The 18,059-nt window shown below is 52.7% G+C and overlaps 1 protein-coding gene across 1 annotated transcript in view; it reads left to right on the top strand.

The window, feature by feature from the left end:
• LOC147105476 (uncharacterized) overlaps window positions 1–18,059 on the top strand; it is a 225,548-nt gene that overhangs the window by 87,779 nt on the left and 119,710 nt on the right. The window contains exons 10-11 of the mRNA XM_086009876.1: window positions 3,481–3,601; window positions 5,780–5,911. Coding sequence (XP_085866002.1) covers window positions 3,481–3,601; window positions 5,780–5,911 — 253 coding nt within the window. The remainder of the gene's footprint in view (window positions 1–3,480; window positions 3,602–5,779; window positions 5,912–18,059) is intronic.

Below are 18,059 nucleotides of genomic sequence, written 5' to 3'. Positions count from 1 at the left end.
ATGAAAATTTTAAAATCTGGACCAGGAGACAATGTAGGTCAGCGAGCACAGGGGTGATGGGTGAACGGGACTTGGTGCGAGTTAGGACATGGGCAGCAGAGTTTTGAATGTGCTCAAGTTTACGTAGAGTGCAAGGTGGGAGGCTGGCCAGGAGGCAGAGGTGAAACACCTCACCTTTCATATACATCATATTGTAGGAGTCTACGTACTCCTTGCCAAAAATACTGAACTCGGAGAGGTTCAACAGAAAAGGTTTAATTGTTGAGGCTGCATGCTGAACACAAAATGGAGTCAGAGACTACACAAAGTATGACTGCCTTTCATCAGTGCACAGCTTCGACTCCTCCTCCCCCGCTCTGGGCTTAACTATGTTGCAGATCGAGTTTCTTAAAGGTGTGATCCTTCTTAAAGGCATGACGCCTGATTTATAGTCTATGGACCAGAAAGCGGATTGTGTCCTTTCTGTGATCGGTATGCCACACAGCTCCCCCCAGAATCTGCTAGTAGGGAGTGTACGAACCGGCGTGGTGGCTTGATGGCACGGCCGGAACGGCTCTTGGCGGTTGGTGTCGGAAGCTGGGCGGTCGGACGCGTCGGGCTCTTAGGCGGTCTGCCCCGCGGTGGGGGTTGGCCCACTTGAACGGGTTCGTCGGGCTCTAGGTGCGCCAGCTTGAGCCGGTCGACCGACACCTTGTCAGTTCTGCCGCTCACTTCGAGGAGGAAGAACTTGTTCCCCGTCTGGAGTACCTTGTAGGGTCCGTCGTATGGGGGCTGTAGAGGTCCTCGGTGGGCATCATGGCGCATGAAAACAAATTTGGCCATGTGCAGGCTAGGTGGTACGCGGGTTGCTGGTTCGCCGTGCCGGCCGGTGGGTACCGGAGCGAACTGTTGTGCTCGGTTGGCGAAAGCGCGGCGTTGCTGGTCAGCCGACCAGGGGGTCGTGGCGGTGGGCAGGTACTCTCCGGGTACGCGCAGCGGCTGGCCGTACACAAGTTCCGCCGCCGAGGCTTGCAGGTCTTCCTTGACCGCGGAGCGTAGGCCGAGTAGCACCCACGGGAGGCGGTCGATCCAAGCCTCGTCCTCGAGGCTGGCGCGGAGGGACGCCTTCATGGACCTGTGGAATTGCTCGCACAGTCCGTTGGCTTGGGGGTGGTAAGCCGTGGTGCGGTGAACGGCCACCCCGAGGTTTCGGGCGATGGCGGCCCACAGATCAGAGGTGAACTGCGGGCCTCTATCCGACGTCATGTCGGAGGGGACGCCGAACCGAGCGACCCAGGTACTGATGAACGCCCTCGCGATGTCGGCGGTGGTGGTGGACGTCAGTGGAATGGCCTCGGGCCAGCGAGTGGTACGGTCCACGATTGTCAGCGGGTGCGTGTGACCTTGTGATGGCGGCAGGGGGCCGACGAGGTCGATGTGGACGTGGTCGAACCTTCTTTCTGGCACGGTGAACTCCTCGAGTGGGGCTTTGACGTGCTGGTGGATTTTGGCACGCTGGCAAGCTATGCAGGATCTGGACCAGACGCGCACATCTTTGCGCAGGCCGCGCCAGACCAATCGGTTGGCCAGCAGTCTAATGGACGCGCGGGTGCCGGGGTGTGAGAGGCCGTGGACGATGTCGAACACCCGTTTTCGCCAGGACGCCAGGACTACGGGCGGGGTTGCGCCAAGGAGGTGTCGCATTTGACTGTGACGGCGAACGGGCCGCAGGCGACGTCGGTCAGCTGCAACCCTGGGAGGGTTGTGGCCGCGGAGAGCAGATCGGGGTTGGTGCGTTGCTCTGCTGCCAGTTGAGCATAGTCCACTGCCAGGCCATTTCGGTGGGTTGGGGGGGGGGGGCCATGGCGCCCGGGATAGGTGACATGGTGTTCATGTCCACGAGCCGGCGCCGAGGCATGTCGACCAACAGGCCGTGGGCGCACAGGAAATCCGCACCGAGGAGCGGGGAGAGCACCTTGGCGGTGATAAACTCCCAGCGGTAGCGGCGGCCTGCGAGGTCGATGGTGACGGTGCGGGTGCCGTACGTCCGGATGTCGGTGCCGTTGGCGGCAGCCAACGCAGGGCCGCGGCCGCCTCGCTGGATCTCGAGGGCGGACGCGGGGATGATGCTGTGCTGCGCGCCCGTGTCGCATAGGAAACGGCGTCCAGAGGCGCTGTCCGTAACGTACAGCAGCGCGCCTGCTTGCCCCACGGCCATCGTGTAGGCTGGTGTGGGGGCGGTTGGAAACGTGCAGGGATGGCTGCAGCGGCGTGCCCGTGCGCCGAACCAGGTATGGAAGTAGCAGTAGCCCTGGGTCGGAGGGCGTGGGGGCCTGGGGGGCCTCGTGGCTGAGCTGTGTGGCCGCGCGATAGAGGGTGGAGCGCGCGCTGACGCTGCGGAGGCCAGGTCGGGGGTGACGGCGTGGTTGGAGCTGGCGGACAAGAGCTTATCGGCTTCGTCGGCCAGGGCCTCGAGGTCCGTGAGGATGGACGCCACGATCGCCGGGCGGATGCTGGGAGGTAGTTGGCGGATAAAGAGCGTGCGGAAGAGGGAGCCGGGCGGTTTCTCGTCGGTCAGAGCAAGCATGTGTGAGAGCAAGTCTGACGGTGTGGAGTCACCGAGGCCCGGGAGGTCGAGGAGGTGGCAGTTGAGCAAGAATTGGGAGGCTGTGAATTTTTTAATGAGCGCGGCCTTGAGATGTGCGTACTTGCCTTCCTCCGGAGGGTTTTGTAGTGTTGTCCAGACTTTTGTGATTGTGGAGCTGCCCAGGGAGGCGAGGAGGTAGTCGTACATCGTTGCGTCGGCGGTGATGCCGCGGAGTCGGAATTGCGATTCGGCTTGAAGGAACCAGGCGGTGGCCAGGTTCTCCCAGAACTCCGGCAGCTTCACAGAAACTGCGTTTGTGTCAGCCATGGTTACGCTTAGGAGTCGTCCTGAGCGTCGGGGTCACCAATGTAGAAGTCTACGTACTCCTAGCAAAAAATACTGAACTCGGAGAGGTTCAACAGAAAAGGTTTAATTGTTGAGGCTGCATGCTGAACACAAAATGGAGCCAGAGACTACACAAAGTACGACTGCCTTTCATCAGTGCACAGCTTCGACTCCTCCTCCCCCGCTCTGGGCTTAACTATGTTGCAGATCGAGTTTCTTAAAGGTGTGATCCTTCTTAAAGGCATGACGCCTGATTTATAGTCTACGGACCGGAAAGCGGATTGTGTCCTTTCTGTGATCGGTACGCCACAATATACAAGTTGTTAGGATCGGGATTGCACCTGCCTGAAAGGGTGGTGGAAGCAGATTCAAAGTAACTTTCAAAAAGAATTTGGATAAATACTTGAAAAGGAAAAATTTGCAGGGCTCTGGGGAACGAACGGGGGGAGTGCGATTAATTGGCGAGCTCGATCAAAGAGCCCGCACAGGCAGGATGGGCGAATAGATGTATGACTCTACGATCCTAAGTTTAAAGAGTAATTGTCTCTAATTGATCGATATGTTATCAGAAAGGCTATGGTCCTGCTGTTCCATGAGGAGGGCGGGCTGATGATAAATGATCATGAAACTACAGCCAAGTTTTGGAAATGGCCAAGAAGGGGAAAGCTTCCTAAACCAATTAGGATCCAGGTACGTCCCCTGCAGCGTCTCAATCAGAGCTATGAACTGATATATTTACAAACCTGGTAATGGACTGGGAAGGTCAGTGCGACTGAGCACGCTGCCTCTCCGGGCTGGGGGACTGGCTGCCTGGTGGGTGGCTTCGGGTTGCCAACTCTACTTGGTGCCATTCCTGGAGGTTTGATCACGTGACATTCTGACTGCATGATGTCTGACCATGTGATGCCTGATCACATGGCCTCTGATTGCATGACTTCTAAAACGTTATTGCATTTACCTTATAACGGTTGGGCCCGCTGCAGTCGAGCAATTTTGCTCGCGGTTCCGCGCCTGCAGCTGTTGTGCGACATGTTCCGAGAACCAGGAGGCCTCCCGTGAGCAGGGGGAGGGGCAACCGAGGGTGGAGAGGGGAAACCGAGGGGGGGGGAAGAGGGGAAACCGAGGGGGGGGGGAGAGGGGAAACCGAGGGGGGGGAGGGAGAGGGGAAACTGAGGGGGGGGGGGAGAGGGGAAACCGAGGGGGGGGGAGAGGGGAAACCGAGGGGGGGGAGAGGGGAAACCGAGGGGGGGGGAGAGGGGAAACCGAGGGGGGGGAGAGGGGAGGGGAAACTGAGGGTGGGAGAGAGAGGGGAGACTGAGGGGGGGAAACTGAGGGTGGGGGGGAACTCTCTCCCTCTCCCCCTTTCCCCAGTCTCTCTCCCTCTCCCCGAGCCCCCATTCCCCAGTCTCTCTCCCTCTCCCCCCGAGCCCCCATTCCCAAGTCTCTCTCCCTCTCCCCCCGAGCCCCCATTCCCCAGTCTCTCTCCCTCTCCCCCCGAGCCCCCATTCCCCAGTCTCTCTCCCTCTCCCCAAGCCCCCATTCCGCAGTCCCTCTCCCACCGAGCCCCCATTCCCCAGTCTCTCTCCCTCTCCCCAAGCCCCCATTCCCCAGTCTGCATCTCTCCACCCACCCTGATTTCAGAGTCCCCCCCCCTTGATTTTGGCGACACCCCCAGATCCAGCCTCGACCCCTGCACGACCCACACCTGCCCTGTGTTAGGAATACAGGAACAGGAGGAGGCTATTCAGCCCCTCGAGCCTGTTCCACCATCTATGTGAACTCCATTTACACGTGTTTGCTCCATAACCCTCGATAACTTCACCCAACAAAACTGAAAGCTCCAGTTGGCCCCCAGCATCCACAGACGTTTGGGAGATAGTTCCAGGTTTCTACCACCCTGTGTGAAGAAGTGTTTCCTGATTTCACTCCTGAACAGCCTGGCTGGAATTTTAAGATTTTGTCCCCTTGTTCTGATTTCCCCACCAGGGGAAATGTAACCCCCAAGGACAGGTAGGGGGGGAGGGGGGTGGGTGTGGAGGGGCGGGAGGGAGGGTGGGTGGGTGGAGGGAGGGGTGGAGGTGCGGGGGGGTGCAAGAGACCAACCCGCTCTCGGGAGGCATTGTTGGTCACTAAAATATTTTAAGGAGGCTTCAAGCCTCCAATTTAACAGGATTTTTATTTTCAACTGAGAGGGAGAGGCCGGGTTTCCTGGGTCTCTGGAAACCCAGCAGGTGAAAGGAGGTGAAGAGGGCCGGACCCATGAGGGATGTGCCTTTATTGCCCAGGCCCAAGCAGCTTACCTCCACACGGTCGGAGCCCTGCGATCAGCCGATCTCTCCCCCCAGCCCCACCCCCGCCCCAGCTCAAGGTCAGTGATGCTGGCTGTTGGGCGGGAAACCTGTTGAATACATTTTTTTTAAACGTCCTGAGGTTAATTTCTACCGGATGTCCGGGAAACCTGTACTCCTGGGTTTCCCATCTGAAAATTCTCCGCCCGCTCTCTTAGCCCCGAGTAAATATCAGGGGCTGTGTCCAATGTTCCCGCGGTCTGGAGGTCCCGCGCAGGCCGCTTGCCGATTTCCCAATGGAAAAAAAACGCACATGCGCGGAAGTTTCAATGGGAAACACAGCCCCTTAAAGGGACCGTGCTCCCGAAAAATATTACAGGGAACATTGCCTCTGAATCTGCCTTATTGGATCCCCTAACAGCATTTTAAACACCTTGATTAGATCTCCCCATAACCTTCTGAACTCTAGGAAATACAAGCCAAGTTTATGCAACCTGTCCTCATAATTTAACTGAGCCTCTATTACGGTCATCTCAGGTTCCATGCGAATGTGTGTGTGACTTCTGTTCCATGCCTGCAGGTTAATGAGTACATCACCGTGCGGATTACTGGCCAGTTTTCAATCAACTTCACCTACAAATGGCAGAACGAGTTAATCCGCTTTCCTGTTTCTCCTTTGCCAGACATAGTTCCACCCCATCCGGACGAAATGGTAAGTGCTGATCATGGTGCGTGGTCCTGAATTATAGCCAATCTACTCCCTGTCTGAGATTCTTATGCCTGCAAATCAATGTGGTTGCGAGGTCTAAAATAAAGAGTAAGCATGCGCTGTCTTATAGGAACAGGAGGAGGCCATTCAGCCCCTCGGGCCTGTTCCACCATTCAATCAGATCATGGCTGATCTGTGACCGAACACCATCTACTGTTAATAGGAAGAAAGCTCCGCTGATTGGTGTAGCATTGCCAACTCTGGTTGGATGTATTCCTGGCGGTTTCATCGCATGACCTTCCACCGCCAACCGGCCCCACCTGGTCAAACAGCCTTGTTTCCCTCCTCTCCAATATTTTTTTACAAAAGTGTTCAAACTAAAAGAAAAAACCCACAGCATTTTTTTTTACGTTCCGATGAATTTTTCCTCTCGGGTCGCTGGCAGCAGTGTCTTTAATTCCTGGAGACTCCAGGGCAAACCCGGAGGGTTGGCGACCCGAGATTGAAGATGACTAAGGATAGCGAGTAGGATGACAACCACCTGACTATCTCACTCCTCACGGCAGGAAGCACTCCTTAGTGTCTGAAGGTCATGGGTTCACGCCCCACTTGAGCACATAATCCAGGCTGACACTCCAGCGCCGTGCTGAGGGAGTGCTGCACTGTCGGAGGTGCCGTCTTTCGGCTGAAACATTAAACTGCTCTCTCAGGTGGAGGTAAAAGATCCCATGGTGCTATTTTGAAGAAGAGCAGGGGAGTTCTCCCCGGTGTCCTGGTCAATATTTATCTCCAACATCATCAAAAACAGATTATCTGGTAATTTTCACATTGCTGTTTGTGGGAGCTTGCTGTGCGCAAATTGGCTGGCTGCCGTGTTTTCTACGGTTAGCACTGTTGCCTCACAGCGCCAGGGACCCGGGTTCGAATCCGGCCTCGGGCGACTGTCTGTGTGGAGTTTGCACATTCTCCTCGTGTTTGCGTGGGTTTACTCCGGGTGCTCCGGTTTCCTCCCACAGTCCAAAAATGTGCGGGTTAGGTTGATTGGCTATGATAAATTGACCCTTAGTGTTAGGGGGATTAAATACGTGGGGTTACGGGGATAGGGTGGGATATGTGTTGGTGCAGGGGTTACGGGGATCAGGTGGGATATGTGTCGGTGCAGGCTCGATGGGCCGAAATGGCCTCTATCTGCACTGTGGGGTTTCTGTGATTCTGTGTGATTCTGTGATTATAACAGTGACCACGCTTCAAAAGTACTTCATTGACTGTAAAGCACTTTGGGACATCCTGAGGCCGTGAAAGGCGCTACAGAAATGCAAGTCTTTCTTTCTTAGTTGAGAAGTGTAAAGCTCACCGACCTCAGAACGTGACAGGTACTCGTGGGATTGAATCTTGAGAGTTCTGTTTGAGAACAAATTGCTCAGTTGCTTCTGTTTTGCATGACCATATATGGTGCTATTGCAACTTCATTTGTTCACAAAATGCAAACAAATGGGAACATTTATTAACTGGACATGAAATGAAAGGTGTAGGGGTTACGGGGATTGGGTGGGATATGTGTCGGTGCAGGCTCGATGGGCCGAAATGGCCTCTATCTGCACTGTGGGGTTTCTGTGATTCTGTGATTCTGTGATAACCATATTCCCTCGAATTCAAAGCTGATCAATTTAAATTAACTGATGCTTCCATTTTCTCAGCGCTAAAGCCCCAAATCCTAAATTATTGGGCAATTCAATTATTTAGGGCATAAATCCCAAGCTGTGAATGATCAGGAGTGGACCGTGCAAGTTGCTGAATGAGAGAGAGGATGGTGGCAGCTGAACCGACAGCTGCTTCACATCGCACGGAGTCAGCACCGCCGCTGAAATCAATCCCCAGTGTCCAAGCAGCTCGTTTCAGTCCAAACAGTAGTTTGCTGAGGAGCAATACTCAGCCTGCAGATAATTATCCCTCGAAAGTCATCATTTATACATTGCCGACCACTCCAGCGATCAGATTACCGTGGCCCAGTGTTGTCCGATAGAAATTGCTGACTAGCCAGTGTTCCCTCGAATGGTTACTTGGCCCGCTCTGCACGGGCCAAATTCCACCTGTGCGCGGTTTTTGCTATTGAAAAGGTGGCTCACCGGCTGCATGGGGCCTTCAGAGCGCGGTGCAGCTTAAAGGGAGCATTGGTGAGGCTACGGCAACACTGTTTTAACCAAATGCACTAATTTTAGAAGAAAACACCTTACACACAACGTGTATGTTTACTTTACAAATATCTCCCACCATTCAGTAAAGAGCTCAACGAGCGAGCAACACCCTGGCACACTCTGCTTTCCCTCTCGCCATTTTACCAACACACGCACAAAAAGTTTAAAGTTCACATGCACACACCGTGTGAATATGAATGCTGAGATCACATGACGAACGACGGCGCCTATTACTTATTTTTTTATTTACTAATCAGAAATGCAAGTAGCCACATCGGGCTTGCCGATTCGCCACATGTGGGTAATCATAATCATAATCAACTTTATTGTCATTGTTAGTGCACAAGTGCAGTACAACGAAATGTAGGCTTGCGGCTCCCGAGAGTGTACATTTAGATTAAGACAGTAATGTGGTAATGTATCGGACCACACTGTGCTAGTGATATGGTAAGGCTCGGAATGAGTGCTGACTGCTCAACATGGCCAGTGAACCTCTGGTCTCTACTAGTTGTTCAGTGGCTAGCAGTCTGGTGTGGCACAGAGTTAGTTATACAGACCTGGAGAGTCCTCAGTGCAGTCTTCGGCCTGTGCTCACAGTTAGCTGGGGTGGTCCAATTGTCCCCGATAGCCCTCTTTACCTCGGAACTTGTTTCACAGTGCCTGATTGCAACTGTCATTCTGCGACATCGTAAAACAACGCAACCCTGTTACTGCTGGGAGTTATTTTAGTATTTTTACTCAATGCCAGGATTGCCAGCGCTAAAATGTTGCAAAAGATGAGGCTATGGCCATACGGAGGTGTATTCGAGGAGTGTATTTCAGTACTTTAGGCCCAATGAATTCCATATTTGTGCAATGTTTTAGGGTGAGCTACAGACTGATACGGCATTTTCATCAGCAGCAGCCAAATTGCTCAAGAAAGTAAGACCACCAAAACAAAAGAGTAGAGACGGAATCAAAAAGTTCAGGAGATCGTCCTCAGTAAGTAGTGATCTAACGATGAGGGAGGAAGGGAGAGAATGGGAAGCTCAGTGTGTGTGTGTAAAGTCCAGTGGAGATTAAAAATAGACTTGAATCTACCAATGGTAGCAGAGGGTGAAATCGGTCTTGGGTGGTAGCCAATCTGCCACTCGTTTCACACCACGCCCGGTTTCACACCACGCCCGGTTTCACACCGCGACGGTTTCACACCGCGACAGTTTCACACCACGCCCAGTTTCACACCGCAATGGTTTCACACCACGCCCGGTTTCACACCACGCCCGGTTTCACACCGCGACGGTTTCACACCGCGACAGTTTCACACCACGCCCAGTTTCACACCGCAATGGTTTCACACCACGCCCGGTTTCACACCACGCCCGGTTTCACACCGCGACGGTTTCACACCGCGACAGTTTCACACCACGCCCGGTTTCACACCACGCCCGGTTTCACACCGCGACGGTTTCACACCGCGACAGTTTCACGCCACGCTCGGTTTCACACCGCGACAGTTTCACACCACGCCCAGTTTCACACCGCGATGGTTTCACACCACAACCGGTTTCACACCGCGACGGTTTCACACCGCGACAGTTTCACACCACGCCCAGTTTCACACCGCAATGGTTTCACACCACGCCCGGTTTCACACCGCGACGGTTTCACACCGCGACAGTTTCACACCACGCCCGGTTTCACACCGCGACGGTTTCACACCACACCCGGTTTCACACCGCGTGGTTTCGCACCGCGACGGTTTCGCACCGTGATGGTTTCACACCGCGACGGTTTCACACCAAGCCCGGTTTCGCACCGCGATGGTTTCACACCACGACGGTTTCACACCGTGACGGCTTCGCACCGCGACGGTTTCACACTGCGACAGTTTCGCACCGCGCCCGGTTTCGCTATCTCCGAAGGCCATTTTCACTCCCACAATATGAAACATCTATAAAGGGCTAATTCAGCACTTCCATGGTGGAAGCCATGCTTGAACCTTGTTCAGACTTGGGACCAAAATATTGCAAGCCCCAACAAATATTGTAGGAAACTAATAGCCATGAAAATGAGGCTGTAAGAACTAATTCCTCCAGTAAAGACTTGGTTCAAAGCCCTCTGAAAAATAAATTGTTTTAAGACCAGTATTGAGCACGGCAACACTGGGTGATCTTTAATAAAGTCTCCGATAAATTGAGCTGTCTTCACACCAGTTCCTACATTGAAACTGATCTTCGTCACTGGGTCAAAATCCTGGAACTCCCTCCCTAACAGCACTGCGGGAGTACCTTCACCACACGGACTACAGCGGTTCAAGAAGACAGCTCGTCACCACCTTCTCAAGGGCAACTAGGGATGGGCAATAAATGCTGGCCTTGCCAGCGATGCCCACATCCCATAAGCGAATTTAAAAAACTTTGACTTCTGTCAACTGGTCAGTCAGCTTTATAACTTTATACTGTAGCTTTGTCAAGTACTTTAATACAATATGTTCAACAATATTCTGTGAGAGGGAGGATCACGTTGGAACAGGAGGAGGCCATTCAGCCCCTCGAGCCTGTTCCACCATTCAATGAGATCATGACTGATCTGTGACCTAACTCCATATACCTGCCTTTGCCCCATGTCCCTTAATACAAAAATCTATCGACCTCTGATTTAACATTAACAATTGACCCCCCAGCATCAATTGCTGTTTGCGGAAGAGAGTTCCAAACTTCTACCACCCTTTGTGTGTAGAAGTGTTTCCTAATGTCACTCCTGAAAGGTCTGGCTCTAATTTTTAGACGATGCCCCCAGTCCTAGAATCCCCAACCAGCGGAAATAGTTTCTCTCTATCTACCCTATCTGTTCCCCTTAATACCCTGAAAACTTCGATCAGATCACCCCCTAACCTTCTAAATTCCAGGGAATACAATCCTAGTTTGTGTAATCGCTCCTCGTAATTTAACCCTTGAAGTCCGGGTATCATTCTGGTAAACCTACGCTGCACTCCCTCCAAGGCCAATCTATCCTTCCTAAGGTGTGGTGCCCAGAACTGCTCCCAGTGCTCCAGGTGTGGTCTAACCAGGGCTTTGTACAGCTGCAGCATAACTTCTACCCCCTTGTATTCTAGTTCTCTAGCTATAAAGGCCAGCATCCCATTAGCCTTTTTGATTATTTTCTGTATCTGTTCATGACATTTTAATGATCTATGTACATGGATTCCAAGACTCTTTGGACCTCCATTGTTTCTAGCTTTTCCCCATTTAGAAAGTACTCTGCTCTATCCTTTTTAGGCCCAAAGTGGATAACCTGACACACTTGCCTATATTGGAATGCATTTGTCACAGTTTTGCCCATTCACTTAATCCATTAATATCTCTCTGTAATTCTATGCTTCCATCTATTCTGCTTACAATGCCGTCTATCTTTGTGTCATCAGCAAACTTGGATATGTGTCTCTATTTTATCATCTACATCATTAATAAATATTGTGAATAGTTGAGGCCCCAACACCTGTTAAGCTAGATTAATCCCATACTGCCTTACAAATGCCTTGCAAAGCATGATGGACTAGTTGACATGGGTTAAAAGTTTAAATGTTGAAAAAAACTGATGCAAGGCTATTGAAATTCAGTAGAAGTAGATAAGAAAGAACAGAAGGAGCAGAATGTTCTACTCCCATCGAAACAAGCTTGACATAAGATAACTGGTGGAGACAGTCTCATGGTCATTATCTGTTGAAAGTTAAATGTGAAACTTAAGCAAAACTCTGTAAAAAAACAAGTGACTCGTGGAGCGCGTGATTGCCTAGTTTTCTGTTTTCACATGACTTGCAATTTATGAAAATGTATAAATATTGTAGCCCCGTGAGTCTCGGGGCTCACTCTTTGGGAGGCATACTTGTGTGCAAACACAATTGGGTTTCTCAGAGTGAAGTCCAGGTACCTTAATAAAACTTCACTTATTTTACAGTTTCTGACTTTGTGCATTACTGAGAAAGTGATAGACTGACCGGCGTGTTTAGTCTCCTAAAGCAGCGAACCCTGATCCCCCAAGTTAGGGGTAGATCCTCCTCACAGAAGCGAGGGGTTAACACACCGATCCCTGCGGAGCACCACTAGTCACATCCTGCCAATTTGAGTACCTGCCTATTGTCCCTACTCTCTGTCTCCTGCCGTTCAGCCAATTTCCTAACCAGGTCAATAATTTGCCCTCAATTCCATGGGCTTCTACCTTAGTTAACAGTCTCTTGTGTGGGACTTTATCGAATGTCTTCTGGGAGTCCATATAAACAACATCCATAGACATTCCCCTGTCCGCTACTTTAGTCACCTCAAAAAATTCAATCAGGTTTGTCAGACATGACCTACCCATTACAAATCCATGCTGGCTCTCTCTGATCAGCTGAGAATTTTCACGATGTTCAGCCATTAATTATATCCAGAATGAGCCCCTTCAGCACCTTGCTGTGGCATGGGCCAATACAACAGCTTGTACCCTTAATTCTATGTTGAGTTCTAGACATCAGATAGACAGTGAGGAGGAAGTGTGGGACTCTGTGCCACAGTCAGCAAGAAAGCCATGGAAGAAGGGGCTTGTTAGCCCTGCAAGGCTATAAGGGGTCTCCTAGTATGAGTGTCAGCTGTGGCTCGGTGGGTAGCACTCTCGCCGCTGAGTCAGAAGGTTGTGGGTTCAAGTCCCACTCCAGAGACTTGAGAACAAAATCCAGGCTGACACTCCCAGTGCAGTGCTGAGGGAACGCCGCACTGTCAGTAGGGGCCGCCTTTCGGATGAGACGTTAAACCAATGCCCTCTCAGCTGGACTTTGACACTTTTCGAAAGAGAGCGGGGAGTTCTCCCTGGTGTTCTGACCAACATTTATCCCTCAACTAACAACTAAAAACAGATTATCTGCTCATTTATCTCATTGCTATTTGTGGGAGCTTGCTGTGCGCGTTTCCTACATTACAACGGTGACCACACCTTGAAAGTACGTCACCGGCTGTAAAGCACTTTGGGACGTTTTACAGCGGGACCCCCGCCTGGGAGTCAGCCTGATTGACAGGCTTGGCTCCCAGTCGGGTGGGGAGCACTCCGGAGCCGCAGGCAAGGAGCCTGGTGGTAAAAGGCGCTATATAAAGGCAAGTCTTTCTTTTGGTAGACAGCTTGGGTCAAGGGTGAGGCTAGGCCCATTCTCAGGATTAATGGTGGCAGTGGGGGTACCTGGGTCAAAACCCATCTCAGGGAGGAAAATCATTGGGGTAGTAAAGCTCTTGGTGTCGCTGCGACTAACTCCGTGCCTTTCTCAGCATCTTATTGGATGTTGCTGATACCCAGGGTGTGCCTAAACCGAGGGAGAATGAAGCTAGCGAGGAATGGTCCTCACTCGGACCATTCCTCAACGAGGGCGGTCAGTAGCTGCAAGGCCCATCCTCAGCGTAGTACAGGGCGGATGTTAATCTGACCGTCTGGATCAAATGACATTTTAGCAGCTGCTTCACTCTGTTGTATGGGCCACAGACCGCCGGGTCCCGCAATGCACCCGATGAGCAGCTCAAACTCTCTTCCTCACCACCTCCACTCTTCGCAAGGAACGAGCTTCAGACCTTCTTTAATAATAAATAACCAGAAAATGCTGGCAACACCCAGCAGGTCAGGCAGCATCATGGATCAGAGAAACAGAGTCAACGGGGTAATTTCAACCCCCAAAAACCGGTGGGTTGGGGTTGGGGTCGTTTGAGATGTTTAAAAATCTTTAAAGTCTCAAACCCGAGCCCAACCCGCCCGGTTTAATGGGGGCGTGGCAGGGGGGCTTCCCGGGAGGCGGGTTGGCCATTTCAATATTTTAACGAGGCTGAGTGCCTCACATTTAACCTGTTTTACTGGTTTAATTGTGGCTAGCCAGGTTTCCCAGGCCTCGGAAAACCCGGCAGCTGAAGGGAGGCCAGGACAGCTTCAGGGACAATGTGAGTGCTTTTACTGCACTGCTTGCGGGCCAGGAGGAGCAGGAGTGCTCCGCCCCACCACCGCCCCCACCCCACCCCCAGACACCCCAAGCTTACATGCTTCCCTGGGACCCCCCCGTCACATACAAAGACCCCCCGATCAGGGATCGACCCTCTCCCTCTCCCAACCCGGTCGGGGATCGGACCCCCCACGCTCCCACTAGCAGCTGGAAGTTCCTTGCCTGTCAATCAGGCTGACTCCCGGGCGGGGATCCTGCTGTAAAACGAAAGGCGCATGCTGTGAAGTCAAAACTGTGGGTTTCCCGACCGAAACACAGCCACCCAGTCACCGAACCCGTCCCTGTCAATATCGGGGCCAAGGTTTCAGGTCAATGACCTGAACTGGAAAATGTTTGAGATATAACAGATTTTAAGCAAGTGTGGGGGCAGGGAAAGGGGGGGGGGAGGAAAGAACAAAAGGGAAGCTCTGTGATGGGGTGGAAGGCAGGAGAGATTACATGACAAAAGAGATGGTGGGGCGAGGCAAAAGGGGATGGTAATTGGACAGGTAAAGAAACAAAAGATGAGTCTAGAGGAGGTGTAAATGGAAATAACAGAATAGCAGAGGGGGAGGGAAACATGAGTAATCTGGCAAAGAGGGGAAAGCTCCCATGGTTCAAGAATATGGTGGAGAAAGGTGGGGATACCCCAGGGGTGTGGACCAGTCCACCAGCCATGTACTGACAGGGAATGCAGGGCAGAACTAGGCCAATATCCATTAATAATCACTATCCAAAAAAGAGCCACCAAATTTTGGAAACACCTAGAAATGAGCAACCCCCAATGCTATCATTATGAAGCCCTGAAATGCCAAGAGAGGACCATAAAGAAGAATACCCTCAGTCAACTAGTCCTGGGACTCAGTGAAGTAACTACTAACACTACTAACAATAACCAGCCCCAGGACAGTGACAGCGTAACACAAAGAATTCGACCCAACACAATCGTCGCTAAGCAAAAGGAAAAATATCTGTCATATTGGGCAGAAACAACAAAAACCCAAAGCAAACTCAATTGCTACTTGTCCCTAAACAGACAATACAACATGGCTGATTACCTGACCATGGTAAAGGATAGCAAACTGAGAAAAACCTTGACAATGTACAGACTTAGTGAACATAGCCTGGCGATTGAAAAAGGTAGACACAGGCAGACCTGGCTACCAAGAGAGGACAGGATATGCTCTCACTGCAGTCAGGGAGTGGTGGAGACAGAGATGCACTTCCTCACAGCTTGTAGAAAATATCAGGGCATAAGGGAGAATTTCTACCCAAAATTCACAAAAATATGCCCGGAATTCAGAAATTTGAATGACGACCAAAAACTCCCATACCTACTAGGGGAAGAGAGAAATTGTGTAACATTAGCGGCACACTATGTTACAGCTTGCCATAAACAGAGGGACAACCACTAAATATAAGAAAAGAGTATATACAAATTATATGAATGTATATTTATACACTCAGGGATATATCTGTTTATACACTGTATGGATAGATCTGTATTTTTGTGTACAAACATGAATGTTTTTCGATGCTTTGGCAACATAAGATGTACCTTGTCATGCCAATAAAGCGATTTGAATTGAATTGAATTGAATTGGGAGGGGACCCCCACCCCCAGCCCCAGCCCACAATCCCCTCCCCGATCACCAACACCCACTCCCCGATCACCAACCCCCTCCCCAATCACCAACCCCCTCCCCAATCACCAACCCCCCTCCCCAATCACCAACCCCCCTCCCCAATCACCAACCCCCCCTCCCCAATCACCAACCCCCCCTCCCCAATCACCAGCCCCCCTCCCCAATCACCAACCCCCCTCCCCAATCACCCCCCTCCCCAATCACCAACCCCCCCTCCCCAATCACCAAACCCCCTCCCCAATCACCAACCCCCCCTCCCCAATCACCAGCCCCCCCTCCCCAATCACCAGCCCCCCTCCCCAATCACCAACCCCCCCTCCCCAATCACCAACACCCCTCCCCAATCACCGATCAGCCCTCCCCAATCACCAACCCCCCTCCCCAATCACCAAGCCCCCCTCCCCAATCACCAAGCCCCCTTCCCAATCACCAACCTCCCTCCCCAATCACCAACCCCCCCTCCCCAATCACCAACCCCCTCCCCAATCACCAACCCCCCCTCCCCAATCACCAACCCCCCTCCCCAATCACCAACACCCCCTCCCCAATCACCAACCCCCCCCTCCCCAATCACCAACACCCCCTCCCCAATCACCAACCCCCCTCCCCAATCACCAACACCCCCTCCCCAATCACCAACCCCCCCCTCCCCAATCACCAACACCCCTCCCCAATCACCAACCCCCCCTCCCCAATCACCAACCCCCTCCCCAATCACCAACCCCCTCCCCAATCACCAACCCCCCCTCACCAATCACCAACCCCCTCCCCAATCACCAACCCCCTCCCCAATCACCAACACCCCTCCCCAATCACCAACCAGCCCTCCCCAATCACCAACCCCCTCCCCAATCACCAACCAGCCCTCCCCAATCACCAACCCCCTCCCCAATCACCAACCCCCTCCCCAATCACCAACACCCCTCCCCAATCACCAACCAGCCCTCCCCAATCACCAACACCCCTCCCCAATCACCAACCAGCCCTCCCCAATCACCAACCCCCTCCCCAATCACCAAGCCCCCCTCCCCAATCACCAACCCCCTCCCCAATCACCAACCCCGCCTCCCCAATCACCAACCCCCCTCCCCAATCACCAACCCCCCTCCCCAATCACCAACCCCTCCCAATCACCAACCCCCCTCCCCAATCACCAACCCCCCTCCCCAATCACCAACCCCCCCTCCCCAATCACCAACCCCCCTCCCCAATCACCAACCCCCCCTCCCCAATCACCAACCCCCTCCCCAATCACCAACCCCCCCTCCCCAATCACCAACCCCCTCCCCAATCACCAACCCCCTCCCCAATCACCAACCCCCTCCCCAATCACCAACCCCCCCTCCCCAATCACCAACCCCCCCTCCCCAATCACCAACCCCCCCTCCCCAATCAGCAGCCCTCCCTCCCCAATCACCAACCCCCCCTCCCCAATCACCAACCCCCCCTCCCCAATCACCAACCCCCCCTCCCCAATCACCCCCCCCCACTCCCTGAGTGGCTCTGATTCCAGCATTTTCTGTTTTTATTTCAGATTTCCAGCGTCTGCAGTGTTTTGCATTTGTTTCGGTTCTTCAGCCTGTTTCCGTTTTGCAATGGAGACTGACCTGGAGTTGGCAGTAATGCTGTCATTTGCCTCTGTTTATCTCGGTCAGTTTATGCCCCTCCAGGCTGCTCTTGTTGCGTTTCAGAAGTGATGGAATGATTTATCTCTGCCTCGCAATGGTGCCTAGAATCCATGGGCTGCGATCGTGGCATTTACCCCGGGAGTGTGTCCTCCACCACTGGAGGGTCAGTGCGAGGGGTCCCCATTTTCAGGGGGCCGGCAGGCATCCCACCACTACAGGGGGCATCTCAGGGCACCCACCCTGAATCTCCTGCAATGGCTTCTCTCCCTGCCTCCGCACGTTACCTCTGGAGTCCCCCAACGAGCTATCCATGGCCCCCTCCTATTTCTCATCTACATGCTGCCCCTTGGCGACATCATCTGAAAACATAGCGTTAGGCTCCACATGTACGCTGACGACACCCAGCTCAAGCTCACCACCACCTCTCCTGACCCTTTCACTGTCTCTGATTTGTCAGACTGCTTGTCCAACATCCAGTACTGGATCAGCAAAAAGCTCCTCCAATTAAATATTGGGAAGACTGAAGCCATTGTTTTTGGTCCCCACCACAAACTCCGTTCCCTTGTCACCGACTCCATCGCTCTCCCTGGCCACTGTTTGAGGCTGAACTGCACTGTTCACAACCTCGGCATCCTATTTGACCCTGAGCTGAGCTTCCGACCCCATACTCAAGACCGCCTCCACGGTGGCATAGTGGTTAGCACTGTTGCC

The sequence above is a fragment of the Somniosus microcephalus genome, chromosome 17 (assembly GCF_052327205.1).
Source record: "Somniosus microcephalus isolate GS21.2 chromosome 17, FLI_Smic_1.0, whole genome shotgun sequence".
NCBI lineage: Eukaryota > Metazoa > Chordata > Chondrichthyes > Squaliformes > Somniosidae > Somniosus > Somniosus microcephalus.
The sequence above is the reverse complement of the archived record's forward strand: the minus strand, read 5'-3'. Positions and strand labels throughout refer to the sequence as shown.